The sequence below is a fragment of the Typopeltis vanoorti genome, chromosome 11 (genome assembly GCF_054136105.1).
Source record: "Typopeltis vanoorti isolate ZY-2024b chromosome 11, IOZ_Tvanoo_1.0, whole genome shotgun sequence".
Lineage (NCBI taxonomy): Eukaryota > Metazoa > Arthropoda > Arachnida > Uropygi > Thelyphonidae > Typopeltis > Typopeltis vanoorti.
The window spans coordinates 124,464,403-124,484,783 of NC_143559.1; the positions used below are offsets into that span (position 1 = coordinate 124,464,403).

Genomic DNA, 20,381 nt, shown 5'->3' on the forward strand with positions numbered 1-20,381 from the left:
TAACCAATACAGTCCATAATCTTTGTTCCAGTGGAAACCTCCCTTTCAACTGAACTCAACCACATACACAACACCTTCCTTTCCAATGACTACAGTGATTACAAAAAAAAAAAAAAAAAATCATCAGTTCCTCCCATTACCCTATCTCTTCAGAAATGACATCACCATACCCTACATCATTCAGTGGTACATCAGAAAAAATAGCCAGATCCTTCAAAAAAAAAAAAGTACAGCCTCCACATAGCATTTAAGCTCCACTATAAACTTACTGCCCTTATCCATTCAACAAAGATCAACTCCCTCCTCTCTCAGTGCCTGGAGTATATAAAGTACTCTGTTCCTGCAAGCTGGCTTGCTTTGGACAGATAGGTAGATCAGCAACCATCCATTTAGAAGAACACATGGTCAATCTGGCCATGCAGACCATGTTTTGGATACAACCTACAGGATCTCCTGGAAGAAAACTACCATGCTCCACCATAGTAAAGTAAAAAAAGAAAGACCGTTTTTTAGAATCTGTGACAGCACTCAGAAATCAACCAAATTTAAATAAATACGGTTACATAAAACTTCCAAAAATTTGGGAAACATTTAATTATCAGAGATCCCACTTTACATCCCAGGCCACCTACAAATGCCAATAGAGGGTGCACCACCTAGATAGGACTTTAAAGTCATCCACGAGTTTTACTTAGTATTGTGTTGTATTTGAGTGCGTGTTACAAAAGTTATTTGTAATCTCCAAAGATGTCTCAGTGACTGAAACAAAATATTGGAAGCATTAAAAATTAGTTTTAATCCTTTCTTAGTGCTGTAAATATTCCATTAAACTTCCAACATGAGGTTAGCATACCAGCTCTCCAATCTGAAACAGACTTTAAGTAGACCATTTGTTGCTACCATATATTCTAGTATGGTTGAGCAGGTTTGAATCCTGTCATAGGTATGCAAGTCTATATATAGGTGGGAGCTGAATTTCATTGTCCAGTATGAGACCATCCCCCTTCTTATCGAAGGCCTGAAGTGTCTTGAAAAGTTCATTGTTTGGTCTGTTGAGTAGGGTTTTGAGATTATGTAAAATATTTAAAAATTTGAAATCTCTTAGCCCTTCATAGTACTAATTTGCAAATTTACATTTCATGGATAGTCATATAAATACTTGTGCCTTTTGTTTTCAGTATTTAAATTGTGTATCGTGATATGAGTAACAGCTAGCATATGAATCAATCTGTGCTTAGGTTTTATTTGCTACATAGAAATAATTCGCAATAATTTAACAAGGAAAGAAAGTGAACTAAACAGATTGTATTGTTATTATGTATGGCAAACCACCATTCTTCCAGTCAAAAATTGCAATTTCATAGGTTTCCTGAATTCTTAATTCACTGGAATTACATGAATTGCAATCTCTTGAAATTCTACCCAGATAAGATAAAGAAAAAATTTAGGGGAAAAAAATAGTGATAATATTCCAATTAATACTTCTCACCCTCAGTCTTAATTCTGCTACTGAAGTTAAATGATTAATAGCTAATTCCATTGATGTTATAAATGCTTTGGACATCAAAAAAGTTGCTCAGAAAATTTTACTAGCCAATATAAGTAATTTTGAGAGCAAACTATAGAAAATCCATAACCTTTTTCAATATTCATTTTAAAATCACTTTTTAAGGTGTGTTTACTTTACAAACAGCAGTTCCCTTAGGTATTTCCTTCACTCGCCTCAGGCTAAGAATAAAAATGTACTGTACTGATGTAAATAAACTCTCTATGATATTGAAAACTCTTAAGTTTTTTGTACTAATCACAGACTTTTGATGTGTAGACCATTAAAAGATACAACAGTATACTGAAATATCTTTCGTGATTTCAGCTTCCACAAATTTATTTATAAAACTAATGGATGCTTTCATTTTAAAAACATTTCATTATTCTTTGAAGCATTTGGATTGATAAAAGACAGTTATTTTTTTGCAACTCTGAAAAATAAGTCCAGATTCCAAATACCAGAGAGAACTCATGTTAAATTTCATTACATGCATGAATAAGATTTGGACTAACTTTTTTGAGATAGAAAATAAAATGATCATCTTTCAATCTAAATGTTAGAGAACTATAAAATGTTTTAAAATTAATAATGTATTCATTAATTTGAAAACATTTCATGATTGATCAATTTTTATCAACAGTGAGAGGACTACGTTATCATACAAATAATCAGTATTTAAAATGAAATGTATTCATGTGTTAAGTTTAAAATTAAAAAAGAAAAAAGTTGCCATACAATTTTTCTGTTTAACTATTCACATAAAATAACTTGAAAAGTAAATTCTGCTATGTATAATCTGATTTTTCATAATCACACAAGATGAAATGTATAAATTAGTTGTTACGCATGTGTGTTACTGTTAGCTATTGGTTTACACAATATCATGAACTATTAGTTTTTGGTTATCAGTTCATATAAATAAATATAGGTTCACCATATGGAAGTGAAATACAAATTAATAGATGATATCCATTTTTTCGGGGGGGGGGGATCATTTTGTTTACATTAGAGTAATGATTAAATCATATAAACCCAGCACATATTCAAAAGCCTACTTAGAATTTATTGAACGGTGACTTTCTGGTGTATCTCATACTAAAGGCACTAATTTGTGATTGTCTTGTTCATAGTTCCTATGTACTGTGCTTGTCTTGTCTTTTTCAAGTACATGTTAACCATACATAATTATAATTAGACATATTCACAATATAGTAATTTTATTACTGTGAATATTTTGACCGGAAAATAACTGGTCATCATCAGTGCATTAGCATAATCACAAGGTGAAGCTACAACAAAGAATGCTAATCCTATTTACAGAGCTGAACCACATGCCAGATTCCACCTAGTCAGTGCTTACAATAAAATATGACTACAATTAATGCCCAAATTTAAAATTAAGTGATTTGAAATAAAATGGAATTTAATTCAATAATGAAATGACACAGTATTATATTAAATTCTCGTAGACAAGCTTATACGTTGGTTATGCATTTCTAAATCACTTAGGGAATTGAAACAACGTAGATCCGAATATAAATTAAATTATACTTTAATTAATATTTCCGATATTTCGGCAATGTCACATTGCCATTTTCAAAAGGAACTTACAAAAAGGCAGTTGCACACAGGCACTAACAATACAGTAACTGAGAATGAAGATATGAAGCTATCGTTCTCCTAGAAGTCCTGATGGTGCGTCCATCATATGGAAACCAACCTATATGGTTGGCTTCCATATGGCTCCATATAGCCAACCATATAGCTTCGCTATGTTGATGATGTGTTCGCTATTTGGCCACATGGCTCTGAAACACTCCTCTCCTTCCTTACACACTTAAACAACCAACACGCCAGAATCAAGTTCACCCTGGAAAAAGAGGAAAACAACTACCTCCCTTTCCTAGACACACTAGTCACCTGCCAGCCTGATGGAACTTTGGTTTTCTCAGTTTACAGAAAACCCACCCATACAGGCAGATACATCCACCAACAATCCCACCCACCCCTCACAACAATATGAAGTGGTAAAAACACTTTACAACAGGGCTAAACTAATCTGGTCTAACGACATAGCCCTTAACACTGAACTAAATCACATCCTCAACACTTTCTCAGCCAATGGCTACCCCCCCCCCAAAAAAAAAAAATCCAAAAAATATTAAAACCTACAAACCACAGCCCCCCTCCTCCTCCCCCTCCACAAAAAAGATTACTCTAAATCCATCACCATCCCCTACATCCGAAGCACCTCAGAAAAAATTACCAAAATTCTAAAAAAAACATGACTTCACCTCCTGTTACAGGCCTTACAGAAAATTGGCATCCCTTATCCGCTCTACCAAAGACCAACCACTTTCCCTAGACCTACCTGGCATATACCAAGTCCCTTGCAGTTGTAAACTGTCGTACTTTGGCCAAACAGGCAGGACAGCGAATATCAGAATTTCTGAACACAAGGACTACATCCGGTTTTACAAGTGTAGCCATTCTGGTCTTGCAGACCATGCTCTGGATACTCGCCACAGAATACGGTGGAAGAAAGCTACAGTAATACACCGGAGCAAATATAAATACGAAAGATTATTTATGGAATCAGCCTCTGCCCTAAGAAACTCTCCGAACCTCAACAAATTTGGTTGTATGCGACTGCCCCAAATTTGGGAGGCATACATCAACAGACCTTCAGCCCAACGGCCAAGAACGCCTACTTAGCCCGCCAGAGGGCATCATCAGGACTTCTAGGAGAACGATAGCTTCATATCTTCATTCTCAGTTACTGTATTGTTAGTGCCTGTGTGCAACTGCCTTTTTGTAAGTTCCTTTTGAAAATGGCAATGTGACATTGCCGAAATATCGGAAATATTAATTAAAGTATAATTTAATTTATATTCGGATCTACGTTGTTTCAATTCCCTAAGTGATTTAGAAATATTATATTAAATAAATTTAAAAATATAAGATGCGGGGAGAAACACTATTGCTTATCATTCTCCCCTGTGTTAATTGAAAATTCCATACCTTCACTTTATAACCACACCTTATGATCACTCTCACCAATAAGTGGCAACATTGTCATATTCATTACAGTCAAATTCTCAGATGCTATTACCAGGTCAAGCACTCTCAAACCCCTAGTATTTTCAATTACATGCTGTCTCAGATAGTTATCCCTTAATAATTGAATAAAATCCAGTTCCTTCCTCACATGTGTCCTCTCCTCCTTCCAATCAGTGTTACCATAGTTGAAATCCCCCATAATAATTACCCTCCTTCCACTCATTTCATCAATTTGTTTATGCATACTATCTCCACCAACTATTCCATCACCTGGTCTATAGCAGCACCCAACTGTATATTTTGTTCTGCCAGTCTCAAACTCACACCAAATAGCTTCAAATGGCTCTTCACTATCCTGCGATACAACACTTCAATTCTCCTTGGGTGTAGTTCATCAGCTATCATCAATAACACTCCTCCCCCATTTTATTCTCTCTGTCCCTCCTAAACACACTATAACCTACACATTCTATCCCACTAACTATATCATCTTCCGTCAGCCATGTTTCGCTAATGCCAATAACCTGTGGCCAGGAAGAGCCAATCAAGGCCAAAAATTCTTTCTTCTTGTTCCTAATACTCCTGGCATTAGTGTACATGAAATGCAGAGGTCCCTTTGTCCCACCCCTATCTTGATGCATTATTCTAACTATCCCATTCCTATTTCTTGTCCTTAGTACTGGCTCGGGTACATTATATACATTCTTACACTCAACTGTCTCACTGATGTCCACATATCCACTTCCCCCCCCCCCTTCTTGGTAGTTCTAGTTTCCCTGGTTCTGCACATTCATTTTCACTTCATTCAGCAACACTTTTTCCAGTCTCCGCACACCAAATCCATTCAAATGCAGGCCATCGTATGTCGTACAGTTGTGTGGACATGATGTTTAGGGCTTCCCTCGATCAGTCTAAGGACTCCCTGGAGTCGGCCGTAATAATAATTTGAGGATGAAACTTTCCCAAATCTTGGCTGTTAATAGAGGTGTTCTGTATTAACACCCCTATTTGTGTTAATACAGGATATTTCACTTGTAGGAGGCCCTGAGTTATCATTTATTACAGACATGATATACAAGATAGGCAGACATGCTTGTGGTAGTACATACCTTGAGAGATGTCCAACGTAACGTATCACAACAAATGCTGGAAGTGGCTGCCTCTGCAGGTACTGGCAACTTGTTGCTCCATGTTTGTGAATGTCTCAGTTAACTGAGCATGACTCATGTCGTCAATTGTAACTGTGATGTTTGTGTAAAAAGTGTATGGTAGTGTTTTTTGAACTCTGCTGTTCATGAATGTTTTAATGTTATACTGTGGATTTTACTTTGTTATAGTATTAAGCTTCTTAAATTTATAGATAGAAATAGTTTTTGTAATGCATTGTTTGTATATTGTCCTTTCCATTCTTGAAAAAATGGAGATCTTATACAGTTTGAGTTCAAAGATTAAATTTTGTTGGATTGTTCCCACTGAATATGAAAATTTTTTATGAAACATCATAAAAAACATCAACTGTTTACCTTGAGAGGATGAATGAAAAGAAAGAATATTAGAGTATGCAAGATGGTTGACTAGAGTGTTTGAAGAAACAGCAAATCAACTGAAAGTGTATACAAAAAAAAAAAGGGTGGGGGCAAAGATGAAATGAAGGTAATAAAAGCAGGGTGGAAAGGCAAGATTGTTGAAAATGAGGAGCGAATTTGAAACCTATAGAAGATCGAAGAAGTGACTGATAGACATAATGAGGGAAAGGAAGTAAGCTGAAAGGGGTGGGTGTCAAAGGGTGATTGTGTGGCATTGTATTGATTCTTTTATTAGAGGTGTGGTGAATATTATAATGCATGCATGTTTCTGGAGGATCACTATAAGATAGATGACAGTCATTGTGGTAGAATGGGCATCAGAGTAACTGTTCTGGGAACAGATGACTTGGAAATTTAGAAATTACTTAAAAGGACTTGAAGTTGTGGTAGGTAAAGAATTATATTGTAGCATAGATCGAAAGTGGGTAAGTGTGTTGCTCAGTATGTGATATAATTGAGAATGAGAGGAAGATAATGAATAGCGTGTGTGTGGCTAAGATGTGCAAGTCAAAAATTGTGAAATTTGTGAATATACAAAGAATGAAAAAACAAAGTTCTTGGGAGGAATAACCCTGCCACCTCCATATGGGACTGGCTAAAAGTCAGCATATACCCTTAGAGAATACAGAGAAAAATGTAAGAACTTAGCTTTCTTATATTTTTCATTTTACATAAAGTAGCTAAATAAGCCATAGGAAGACTAAAAGAATATAGGAGATTTTTATTTTCTAAATGTAATGTAGTGCAAATATTCTGGAGGCAGTTGAAAAATGCTTGAAAATGGAAGAATATCATTAAAAAAATAAGGGATTATTAGTGAATGCATAAATCTGAAGATAGGATAGCATTGTTGGGAGGAATTACTTTCAAAAAATTAAATAAAATAAGAGGAATGCAGTTATGAGTATGCTTCATATAAAATGTTGGAAATCTGGGAAGACAGTGGAATACTTATTTGATTGGATATGATTAAATTGAGATATAAAACTTTTATAGTGGCTACACTACATAATGTAGAATGTCTGGTCAGAAGGTTGAAGTCCAGATTAGAGGAGAGCTAATCCATAAAAAATGGAAATCAGAATGAATGCAAGAATCACAGAAGAATTCTGTTTAAGTGATCATGCTATCGATGATTTCATATCTCAGATTACCTCTGCTTTGACAGTCCTCGGTATTGTCATGTTTCTCTAAGTTTGATACTAAATTTAATATCTCCTATTTGATCTTGTTTGATATCACTTTCCTTAATGTGATCCATAGAGATAAGTAAGAGTGGAGATATCATATAACCATACCTTATATCTCATTTGGCATCAGATTACCTTCTTGTATATCTTTCACTTCTAACTGCTGATTTGCAGCTTATGTATTGCCCTATAAATTTAATCTTATTATTCAATATACATCTTATAAATTGTTTTGAACAAATTTTTTCTCTCGTTTCTACCTTATGAATTTTGCAATAATAGAGCTTAGATAAATACCTGTATTATATTCCTAGGATTTTGCATCAATTTTGTCATAATATAACAAAAAAATAATAATTAAATCTAGTATTGGCAAATTGTTTGGCTTACGTCCATTTCCAGTTTTACTTGCAATAATTTTTCTCATGCTTTTATCTCATATTCCTGTATAAATCTTTTCTGGAACATTCATTTAGGAAATTCCTCATTTTCACATTATTTCCTTTAATTGGCTCAAAGAACTTTGCTCATATTGTCTGAGATGCTATCCTTTTTAATGCCTTCTGGATTATCCAGGGTAGCTAGTGCAACATGTAATTGCCGTATTCCAATTTTTTCAGTTAAAATATCAGCCTTTCAAGTTTGAATATGTCAAGTAAGAAAAGTATTATATAGTACTTATATACCCTTAATGTATTCTGAAGATACATTAAGGGTATATAAGTTACATGATTTAGTGAATAGGTAGCCAAAAACAGAGAGTGTGATTTAGGAAATCAAACTCTCTGTTTTCAGCTGATGACAGTTTATCATATCATGATAAATTGTTATCAGCAAGAGAGGGAGTTGGGTTTTTTTTTTTTTTGTCATGGCTAAGTGAATTGTGTCTAAATGAAGTGGCGAATGTGCATCAATATTGAGTGAACAAATTTAAGGCAAAGGTATGATAGGCATCATGCAAGCTAAGATTGCCCTTCTACCAATGAGTGAGAATTGATGAAGATACTCAAGCTGACAGTCTATTCATTTTTCTAGCAGTAAAAGTGCAACAGCATTCTTTTATAGTTCATACTAGGGGGTTCCGACGCCTACGCTGCCCAATCTCCTGTGTTCTGGACTGGTAGGCCGGTTCTCCTTGAATTCTGATGACTCAAATTTTGAAGACTCTACACTCAGGGTGGCCCCTGAGTTTCAAAACGTTTCAAATAACTTGACAAAAACATTACAGCCTACATCTAATTTCAAGCCAACGTCGCATCCGTTTCCAATTTCAGCTTATCATTTTATAGTATAAAGTAGATAAAGTTTCTTAGCACTTTTTATTGAAGTTGCTCATATTATTCTAGCAAGAAGTGTGTGCCACTATTCTAGCACATCTTTTCATCAACCTCAAATTACATTACACCAATACAAAAAGTGATGCACACTATTCCAGTGTGCTTGTCAATGTTCTTGCCCATATGTTAAAATCACAATTACATCACATCAACACAGATGGCAGTGAACTGTATTAATGATATCGTCAAACATCAGATTGTTTAGGTTTGTTATATTGTGACATGTAGAGTACTGCAGTTCTAGTTAGCTTATTGCTTATACTTGTAAAACTGATTTGCATATTTCTGGAGATCAATATCTGCATTTCGCGCTGGTCTGGTTGACTGAGTGGTTAGCGTATCCGCTCTTCAGCCAAAAGGCTGTGGGTTCAAATCCTGCCGTGGGCATGGATGTTTGTGATTGTCAGTGAAAATACAAGTGGTGGTAGTGGGTGGTAGATGGCATTGATGTAGATGATTGTAGTTGGTGGATTGATTGGTGAAGACATCTGTAGAGCAGGTGCCATCCCTCGATGAGTCTTTGGTCTCCCTGGAGGTGTCATGTAATAATAATAATTTTCTTACATTGATCACAAGTTTGCATGTTAAATCCATAAAGAAATAAATGTTATACGCTAAATACTTAAATTGCTAGAAACAGTTTTTTTTTAAGTAATTCAGCTCAGAGTAGCTATTCTGCATTGTTTTTTTGCTTGTTTCTTCTCAGATTGTCTTGATCACAAGACATTGATTACTATATTCACAGAGAAACAGGAAATGATGTAGACTATGTACCCAGAAATTTTTATCCTTTAGGTAGTTTTGCTTTTTGATGTTTGACAATATCATTAATACAGTTCACTGCCATCTGTGTTGATGTGATGTAATTGTGATTTTAACATATGGGTGAGAACATTGACAACCACACTGGAATAGTGCGAGTAAGAAAAGCGCATCACTTTTTGTATTGGTGTAATGTAATTTGAGGTTGATGAAAAAGATGTGCTAGAATAGTGGCATACACTTCTTGCTAGAATAATATGAACAACTTCTGACTTCTTTGATAAGATAATCACTTTGTCGCATAGGGTATATTATTAGTACTGATAAAATTTGCACCTTTTGACCAATTAAAAACAATTTTAATATTTTATTCAAAATAGTTTATATAGTTACCTCAGAAACACAATTCCTCTGCTATATTCTCTCCTACTAGATTTGACTTTACTGTTAATTCTATGAAAAATATGTTATAGGTTTAATATACTGTATATGTTTTAGTGTTATTTGTTGTCTTTGTCTTATGTGTGCAATGTACTGTCATATACTCTCCTTTCCCTATCTCCTTTTCCTCTTAACTAGGGAACAAGATTGTCCCCAGTCCTTTGTCCAGAGAGCATATACTGCCACATGCTACTGAAATCTCTGAAGGAGAATCATCTTGGTATAATGATACTGATCAACTTATCACATGAACAATACAATATTTGCTTTAGAATTTATCCACTAATGAGTCAAGGTCTAGTGTAAATATGATTGTATATTGTTTGTGTATATCTGTAACATAAGTAATCAATTTTTGTTATAATAATTAAAAAATAGTTGCTGTGTGTTTATGAATTGTACAATGTGATTGTTGTGTTGTAATGTTAAAAGGTTATATTTTTACACCAAGTTTTTGAGTAAGATTTCCGAATATTGATAATTTTCAATTTTGAGGATTCTCTTTGTTGTTTTCTTACTGTAATCTCAAATTTTCATATTACATATACATAGTTGTTCATCCCATTTTCTATCTTAATTGAAATCCATTTTCTTATATTAGCAAAATGAGATACCAGACTTTTATACATATTTTACAGAATGTTAAATTTTGTAATTTTTCAACAGTTTTGTAATATTTTACTATGAAACAGAACTCTTTAAAATTGAATTAGAGCCACTGATTCTCTGAGTTGAATTTATTTTTGAGATTTCCCTCTGATCATGAGTATTATTCTGTAATATAGCTTTAACAGTTTTTGTTTGCCAGTAATGCAAAAGAAAATATAATTTGCTTGAAATAAAATGAAATTTATTTCCCCTCTTTATATATGAGTGAGACACTGAAATAAATACACCTTAATGAATAAAGTAGTAAACTAGTCTTTCTTCCAAAGTTTGTAGTTCTATCAAATATATTTGCTGTCAGTTACTCATTTTGAAGATATTGAGGAAATTCCTAACTAAATGCATAATAGCATAAGAAAGCAGCTTAATGAATGAGTCATTTTTAATGTGTGATCATTGAGCTGTTAATGCTAAACAGGAAAGTTGGAAAACTAACAGTATATTAAAATAAAAACTATTAGAATATTAATACAAGGTATTTTAAAAAAATTATAAACAAACTTGCCTTAATACTTTGCATTATGAATTGTACTTAATTTTTAAACAAATGCTATATATATTTAACACTTAAACATTAATTTAAGAATTCATTAATTACTAATATGACTGACCAGCAATTTTGACCTACTACAAAGATATAATAAACAGACATTAAAGTACTTAATGTCTGTTTATTATAATCATGCCACTTGAATGTCAACTAAGAAGGATCATATTAAATGATTTGCTACTGAACATACATCAGATCTATTATAGCAATACAGTTGACTTTTATACTGAACTCTTTAGGACCCACAGGAATAGTCTGTTGTAGAGTTTATTTCCTTTAGCATAGCATTTGCACCTGCAATGGTGCAACTTTGGGGGAAGCACCTCAATATAAAGGACAGCAAAATAATCTTCCAGTTTCTAATATTATTTCATCATCATCAATTTCCTGATATGTACCCACAAGGGGTGTTTAGGTTACTATGACAGCACTGCATCATTAAGTTTACATTATTAATAATCTATCAAAATTTTCTCTGAAAGTAGTCTATTACTTGTCAACCATTCAGTAATGTAATATCTAACATTCCGTTCTTTTGAGGCACTTCTGACTGAATCAGTCCATCTAGACCTTGGTCTTCCTCTGGGTCTTTTTCCTGCCATCTTGGCATCAAACACCTGTTTGGCTAACCTTTCCTACCCATGCTATTTAAGTGACCATACCACCTTAGATTAGCTCTGATTACACATATTTGAATGCTAATAATCTCAACTTCCTTTTTTAATATCTTCATTTTTAATATAATGCTTTGAAAATATTCTAGTATGGTTCTGTCACTGCTTGTTTTGTTTAACATTTGTTTCAAAGTAATTACTCCAGCCATCTAGGATATTCTTATCTTCTGGTTTCATATCATCTTTGATTCCTTTTACGGTACTCTTTCCCTCTATTTTTAAGCTTTTTCAATAGTCTCCAGAACCTTTTGTCACCTTCCTGATATTTATTTTCCATATTCTTACCAGTCTTTCCATGACTTTTGTTTTGCTACTTTTACATTTTTCTCTGTATTCTTTTAGGGCATCTGCTGCGTTTTATTTGCTAGGAACTTTTTGGTGCAATTTCTTCTTTTCCAAAACTTCATCTTTTTAACTTCTTATGTCCACTATAGGTTTCTTAGCATTTCAACATAATCACATGGCTTAAAAGTTAGTAATGCAGTGAGATAGTTGCTGAGTGCCACATTGCAAGGGTTCGTTGTGGTGAAAATATACTACTGGCTGATGTGAAAATAGAGATTGAATTGGAAGTATTTAGGATATTTCAGAATCTCTGTGCATACGAATACAGCCATGATATTAGATGGTATATCAGTCTGTATTATAAGAATATACAAATTTATTAGCATTTCCTCTGGCTCAGTGGTTAAACTTAAACCTCTGGCCTGGTAGTAGTTCTGCTGCATATCCAGGATAGAAATAGTGAATTATATTCTAATTAGAATTTTGGGAGTGGTGGTAAAGATATAGGAGAAGTTACTCAAAGATGTAATCCAGGAATGGATGGATAAGAATGATACTTTATGAAAGAGGGGAAACAGTATATGGTGTTGTGAAGGGTAGGTCATGCCTTAGTAATTGTTTTGTTTAACATTTTTGTCAAAGTAATTACTCCAGCCAAGATATCAACTTTTTAATAATAATTCAGTTGGATAAACAGAATGGCTACAATGATACTGCTGGATTTTGTAAAGTTATTGTCAGGATACACATGGAACTTCGTTACACAAATTGGTGCAAATGGAGATGAAGCATGTGATATGAATCTATTCATCAGCTACACCTCAGCGTGGCCAGAAAATTTGCCACAAGATGTTTTCGCTGTAAAAATTAACAATCTGGTGACCTTACCAACCAACTAGTTAGAGGAAGGTAATTTCTTTAAAATTAAGCTTTCTAACTGACAGTCTGCTTGTACTTCCTTTGATAAATATTTCTATGCACTAACTCCATTATGTAAAACATTCCGTGAACATTGTCACCCTTCTCAAGCGTGGAAATCTAAAGTCTATCAAGTTTTACAAATTTAGATACGACTTCATCTCTGATGTCGTCTTTAACAAATTTGTGTCATAATATTAGATGGAGGCAAAAGAAAGGCCAAGCACCCCTATCCCGACTGAAAGAACTGATGAGTATAAATTTCTAGAAAATGGTGAGCAGTTTTTATTATACGATAGTAATGATGAAGAGAGAATTTTAGTGTTGGGTACACAAGCTGTATCAGATGACCTTGAAAATAATAAGGATTGGGTGTACAACGCTACTTTTAAATGCAGCCCAAATAAATATCAGTTATTCAGGCTACATATAGTAATAGTAAGTAATAGCATTCCACATCTTTTTGCTTACATCATCATCATCATCATCATGAACCATGGGCTCGCTGTCCAATGCCTCCTTCACTATCTTCTTCCACCTTCTTTGTCCAGTGTTGCAGTTTCTGTACACCAGTTCCACACCAGTCCTTTATGTCATCTATCCATTCTCTGTATGGTCTACCTCTTCTGTTTATACCATCCATAATACCAAACATGAATTTCTTTATCTTCCAATCCTTGCTCATTCTGCAGATGTGCCCAAATTATTGCAGCTTTCGTTGTATAATCTTCTGCATTAAATTCTCCTTTGGTTGTATCTTCTGATAGAGCTCTTCATCTGTGATTTTCTGTACCCATCCTATTCGTAGAATCTTCCTGTAATAAGTACTTTCAAATGCCAAAATTCTTTTTCTTGATTCCTTATTTATGACCCATGTTTCAGATCCATATGGTACACCACTAAAGATGCATGTTTCTAGTACTCTTAATTTTGTTTCAGAAGCTGATTGCTTTACTTTTCCAGATGTTACCCATGGCCTTCAGATTTATTCTTTCCTTTACAATCCTGATTTTTATTTCTTTTTTACAGTACAAGTTGTATGTCATTTTTACTTCCCAAATATTATTAATGATATAGGAAAGGATCTGAAAGGAACAGTTCATTTGTTCGTGGATGATGCGAAGTTGGGCAGGGCAATAGTGAATGCAGATGATGTCAAAAATTTTGCAGGATGATTTGGATAGATTGGAGATCTGGGCTAAGGAGAATGGATGTCATTTTAATGTGGCAAAATGTAAGGTTATGCATTTTGGGGTGAAAAGATTAGCAGCAGTTTACTACATTGGTGGAACTGTACTCCAGGAAATTGAGGAGGCAAGAGATTTAGGAGTGTTGGTGGATAAGGAGTTGAAGTTTAGGGGGCACATTGCAAAAGTGGCCGACGAGCAGAGACAAGCATGTTATTGTTCCTCTGTAGGAGGTTGAGAGGATCCAGAGGGGAGTGACCAAGATGATAGCAGGTCTGTGGAATGAACCTTATGAGAACAGGTTGAGGATTTGTGGGTTGCAGAAATTGGTTGATAGGCGGAGGAGGAGAGATATGATTGAGACATTCAAATTACTGAAGGGTTTCTATAAAATTAATTCAGAAGATATTTTTGAAAACAGGGTTGGTGGTGGAAGGACTAGGTGACATCCATGGAAGCTGGGCAAGAGTGTGGTTAGTAAGGGTGTTAGATCTGGGTTCTGTACTTTTAGAGTGCTGAATGAGTGGAATAAGCTGCCAGAGTCTGTAGTGGTTGCTGTGACAGTGAATGAGTTTAAGGCAAGGTATGATAGATACTGTGTGAATATCAAATAGTTGTGATGAACATGATTTGGGGCCTCCTTCGATGAGTCTAAGGACTCCCTGGAGCCCATAATAATAATAATAATAAATGTGTCAATTGTTCTACATTTTCTATATCAGTTCCATCCACTTGTATCTTTTGTTTCATGTTCTTCTCACCAAATATCATTGTATTTGTTTTTTCTTAAGTTCATAACATGTCTGAATCTCTTTCCTTCCTCATTTAATAGTTTCAATGTTTTTTTAGTTCTCTTTCGTCTTCTTCAATAATAATGTCATCTGCAAATCTCAGATTGTTAATTCTCATCCCATGTAACTGATAATCCTTTTTCATCTCCCTTCATTTTGTCCATTGCTCTTTCTAAATGTGCATCTTAAAATGCTTGGTGATATTGGATTCTCCTGTCCAGTACCTCTGCTTGTTCTAAACCATTTCCCCAAATCAACACCTATTCTCACTGCTGCCATTGCATTCTTATAAACATCTTTTAATATGGTCAATTCCATAGGAATCTAGCACTGCTAATGTTGCGTTCTGATCAAATGCCTTCTGACAATCAAACAAAGCAGGTATGTATGCTTTTGTTTTTTCTCCTAGCTTTCTCTGCTATTATCCGCATTGTCAAAATCTGTTAAATTGTAGTTCTATCTTTCCTGAATCCTTCTTGCTTATCTGCAAGGTATGTTTCCAATTGTGTTCTCCATCTTTCTGTCAATATCATCATCAATTTACCGAAGTGACTTGTCAGCAATTGTTCTATAATTTTTACATTCTAGCTTATTTTCTTTCTTGTATAATGTCACTAATATCGATTTCACCTACTCTTCTGGCATTTTCCCTTCTTTCCTATCATATTACATTCCATATTTGGTGCATTTCTGTAACCATACTTTCGACACCATGTTTAATCATTTCTCCAATGATTATAACTAAAACATAACAAGAGTCGTTACCACGACTCTTGTTATGTTTTAGCCATCCTATTGCTTTTTCTACCTCTCCTCTTAAAATGTCCATATCATACTCATTACCCAGTGATATCTGCTTCAATTCTAAAGTCGATTTCCAAATGCTATCTAAATAAATCTAGTTTTTCTTTATATAATTCACTACAGTATATTGTCCATCACTGTACAATTTTATGTTTATTCATCAATACTTTGCCTTTTTCATCTTTAACTGTGGTCTGTTTTGGTTGCCACCTTCTATTAATGGTTCTAATCATTTTGTACACCTCCCTAGTTTTATGCTCTCTATAGTACTGTTCTGTATTACTGCATTGGGCTTCTAACCATTTCATCCTATCCATTCTGACTGCTTTTTTCATCTCATTACACATTCTTCTATATTGCTCCTCTATTTGTTCTGATTTGTCCCTTCTTATCTTCAACATTCTTTTCTCCTGTACTAACTTCAGTGTTTCCTGTCTAATCCATTTCTTCTTCTGGTACTGTTTCTTCAACTGCATCTTCTATCACCTTCATTACTCCTTTCACTTTTAGATTCATTTTTTTTTTCTCTTTTCACACCTTTTACTTTCTCCTCTAACACTGTTCTGTACCCCTTCTTCATATTTTTGCTTCACTTATTCTTGCTGTATCTCTTCTATTCTGATGTTGGGGGTTATATTTCTTTTTTAATTTCAACTTGATGTTTCCAATCACTAAACTATGATCCGAGTCTATATCCGCTCCTTGATAAGTTCGACACTGCTGCACTGATGGTATCCATCTTCTTTTAATCATAATCATATCAATGATATTCTTGGTTTTCCCCATCATTTGATTGGCACATCCATTTTCTACACTCCTTTTGTTGGAATCTTGTGTTACAGATCATCTCGTGGTGTTCCACAGCAAATTCTAACATTTTTTTCACCTCGTTCATTTCTTTCTCCGAAACCATATTTTCCCATGACTCTTTCCCAACCATCATTATCTATTCCAACTTTGGCATTCCGATCTCCTTCAATAATTAGTTCATCTTGCTTTGGTATTGTTTCTATTGTCTCTCAGATGTGGATGCATATATCTGAACTATTGATATATTAAATGGTTTTCCTTGAAATCTTGCTGCTATGATTCATTCATTGACTGGTTTGTAGCCTAACAGTGCTTCTCTAGCTCTTTTGTTAAGAAGGAAGCCAACTCCTGCTTCGTGCCATGCCCTGACCATATGACTTTGCATCTATTTATCTCTCCTGATGATGTACATGGCATCTCTGCCAGACCTAGTATATCACACCGATATCTCTTCATTTCCTCGTGAAGTAATTCTAGTTTTCCTGACATCCAAAGTGTCCGTTCCATGTTCCTACTGCTAATAGTTCTGTTAGTTTGTTTCTGTTTCCTTTCAATATCCCACTTTTCGATCCAGCTCTGATCGCTCAATTGGTATCGCAGGACCTTGTTGATCGTATAGGCATCAGATAACAATCGTGTTTTTTCTTTACGCTCAGAGCATTGACACTTATCTGACCGACCCTCCTTTATCCAGGCTTGGGACTGGCAGGCAACTCCTAAGGATTCCATGGCAGATTTTTACTTTGCCTCCTGGCAAATTAGAATTAACTTACAGCAGATTATTCAGTGCCTTAAAGGGCTTCATTAGATCATTCATCATTAGATCCTGAAACATTAATGGTTGACTTCGAGAAAGCAACTATCAATGCTTTTTCTAACATATTTACATCAACAACTATAACAGGTTATTTATTTCATATGGCACAAAATCTTTATCGCAAAATTGTTGCCATTGGTTTGAAGTTGCGCTATTAAACAGATGCTTAATTCAAAATTCAAATTTAAATGCTTCATAGCATTAGCATTTCTTCCAGTGAGCGATGTTACTGATGGATTTGCTGAATTGACGATCTGCAGCAAAATTAATTTATGCAGCATCTCTTTTAATTTGCACAATTTTTAAATGATTTCATTATGTTATGCATCACTGACATTCACCTTAATAAAGATTTGCCTTTTTAATGATTTTATAATACCCTTTATCAGTCATTGATTATTTACAAAAATGTCTTATGGTGAATTTTCCTAGAACCACACCTCATAGTAGTATATGAAGGAGTGGAATCCAGTAGACTGGATTGTGGTCCTAGCACAGAGTCCTGCATGCCATAGGGCTCTCTGCTTGGACAACTACTGTTTAATTTTTATATTAATAATATGGGAAATGATTTGAAAGAAAATGTTCAGCTTGCCGATGCTGCAAAATTGGGAAGAGCATTAGTTGATAAAGGTGATGTTAACATTTAAATTTGGCACTGTGGGCAAAGGATAACGGTTGTCATTTTAATGTGGCAAAGTTTGAAGTCATGCACTTAGGGATGAAAAGATTGCAAATTTTATCACATTGATGAAACCATATTCCAGAAGGAAATTGGTGAAACTAGGGATTTGGAGGTGTTGGTAGGAATTCGTGTTTAGAGAGCATATTGCAAAAGTGGCCAAGGTAGCTTGTAGCATTACATAGATATTGAAGAACACTAGTAAGCAGAAAAAGAAAGTGATGGGGAGGATTTAGAGGTGAGCGACCAAGATGGCGAGCAGTCTGTGGAATGATGCTTCTTACAAGGGTAGATTTAAGGTTTGGGGTTGTAGAATTTGGTTGATAGGCATTAAAGACAGGATATGATCGAAATATTTAAGTTTCTAAAAGGATTTTATATTAAAATGATGCAGTGGAAAGTTTTCAGCATTTGGCTAGAAGGAGATAGAACAAGAGGGTTAAGGGTTTCCAGTTTTACCTGGAAAGTGAGTAAAAGTGTGGGTAGTAGAGGAAATCAAGGCCAGATTTTTCTCATTCACTGCCCAGGCTTGGGTGATGAATGAGTAGAATGGGTTTCCAGTCTTGAGTGCTTTGTCAGTGAATGCATCTAAGAAGAGGTATAATAGGTATCATGTATATCGTGAGCTTCCCATGATATGTTTTCTGGACTTCATGGAGATTCCTGTGCAATAATAATAAATTTCTCATCAGGTGCAAAGAAATAATGTGAAGGGGGAAAAAAAATCAAGGTATTATATGAAAAACAAGATAAGTACTGTAAGCAAACAGAGTTACACTTGGATAAAGGATGCTTGTGATGAATCTTCACAACTTGACCATTTATACTTTAGTATAGATATATACTCTGATCCATTTTTTATTGCTTGCATATGGAAATATGACTTCCACATTAGTTCTACCTTAGTATCTCTTCTGGCTCCCCACTGATGAGACCTCAATAAAGATAGACTGGTCTAGAAAAGTGGCCTTCCCATAATGCATAGCATTATGCACATCTGAAAGGAAGTGTGCTTTCCATTATGAGATACTCAGGCAATTGATGTAAAGGCATCAGCTTTTATATACAAGTAGTCTAGTCATGAAGTTACTTTGTTTGCTTACACTTGGATAAAGGATATGCAAGAATATACTTTCTTGGCAAGGTTAATTTGCAGAAATCAAGTGGAAAAACTTTACAATAAAATTGTTGAAATGCTCTTTACTTTTTCCATAATCCCCAAAGTTGACATTGAGCATTGGACAATATTTTACCTTGACTAAGAAGATTAAAACAAAACAACAACAAAAAAAATTAAATAAATCAGCTGCCCTAAATGTTTTCAAGGCAGAATTTACATCTTTTCAAGAAATATATTGTGACATCATAGTAATAAAAGCAGAAAGAAAGGGGTGGTGGGGTGGTTATGCATGCTAAAGAATACATATCTAAAATGGATAACTTACTGGATGAGAATAGTACTTACTGTTTATTGATCTCAGCATAGCAGATGCACAAAAAGACCAATAATATGATCAATAGTTGGAAATAAAAGAAAAAAAAATCTAATTTCCTAACACTCATTAGTTAAGGGAATTTACAGAGTTCCTAAGACAGATTATGTGGTGCCTTTGAGACCCATTACAGAAGCTCGATTCTAGCTTCCTATTTCTCTAGACATTTTTCTCAGCTAGAAGCTCTTCACATGCATCAAACTGAATCTTAAACTTGCATTTCATTGTAAAAACTAGGGAATTAGTGGTGGAACCATTCACTCTCATCACAAATCTTTACTGATGTCCCTGGAGAAATTTTTGACCTGATATATCTTTTCCCCCATCTTACTGTTTAAACAATGCACAAAAAAACTTTCATGTTTCAAGGAAATTCTTATAAACACTTTAATACAAAGTCTTGTGTTGGGCTTGCCTCTTTCTGCTTTTGATATTCCTGGCATACTCTTCGAGGTAATTTATTTTGTATATACAGCAAACTGGCTCAGCTGGAAGATAAATTTAAGCTGCATCTCTGATAATGAAAAGAGGAACAAAGAATATATATATATATATACCGAAGCTTTATCCTATCTCTAAACAGATACAAGACAGTCTTATCCCACAGCTTTACCTTCAGGTAACTGCCAATAACCATAACACTTGAATACAAAGAAGCATACAAATTGAGAATGCAGAGCAATAACTCATATCCAGCATACAAAAGATGAGATATCTAAAATACTTTGATAACATTGGCATAGAGATAGCCCTCATCTCCCTAATGCAAGATTTCAAAA

At 34.6% G+C, this 20,381-nt stretch overlaps 1 protein-coding gene across 2 annotated transcripts in view; it reads left to right on the plus strand.

Moving 5' to 3' along the window:
• Positions 1-20,381, plus strand: part of LOC150102021 (protein spinster homolog 1-like) — a 303,327-nt gene that overhangs the window by 207,114 nt on the left and 75,832 nt on the right. The window contains exon 11 of one of the 2 annotated variants that reach the window (XM_090400212.1): positions 10,064-10,836. The exons of the other annotated variant lie outside the window; for it this stretch is intronic. Coding sequence (XP_090256338.1) covers positions 10,064-10,176 — 113 coding nt within the window. The 3' untranslated portion in view covers positions 10,177-10,836. Of the gene's footprint in view, positions 1-10,063; positions 10,837-20,381 lie in introns of those variants that run through there. 2 annotated transcript variants of the gene reach the window in all.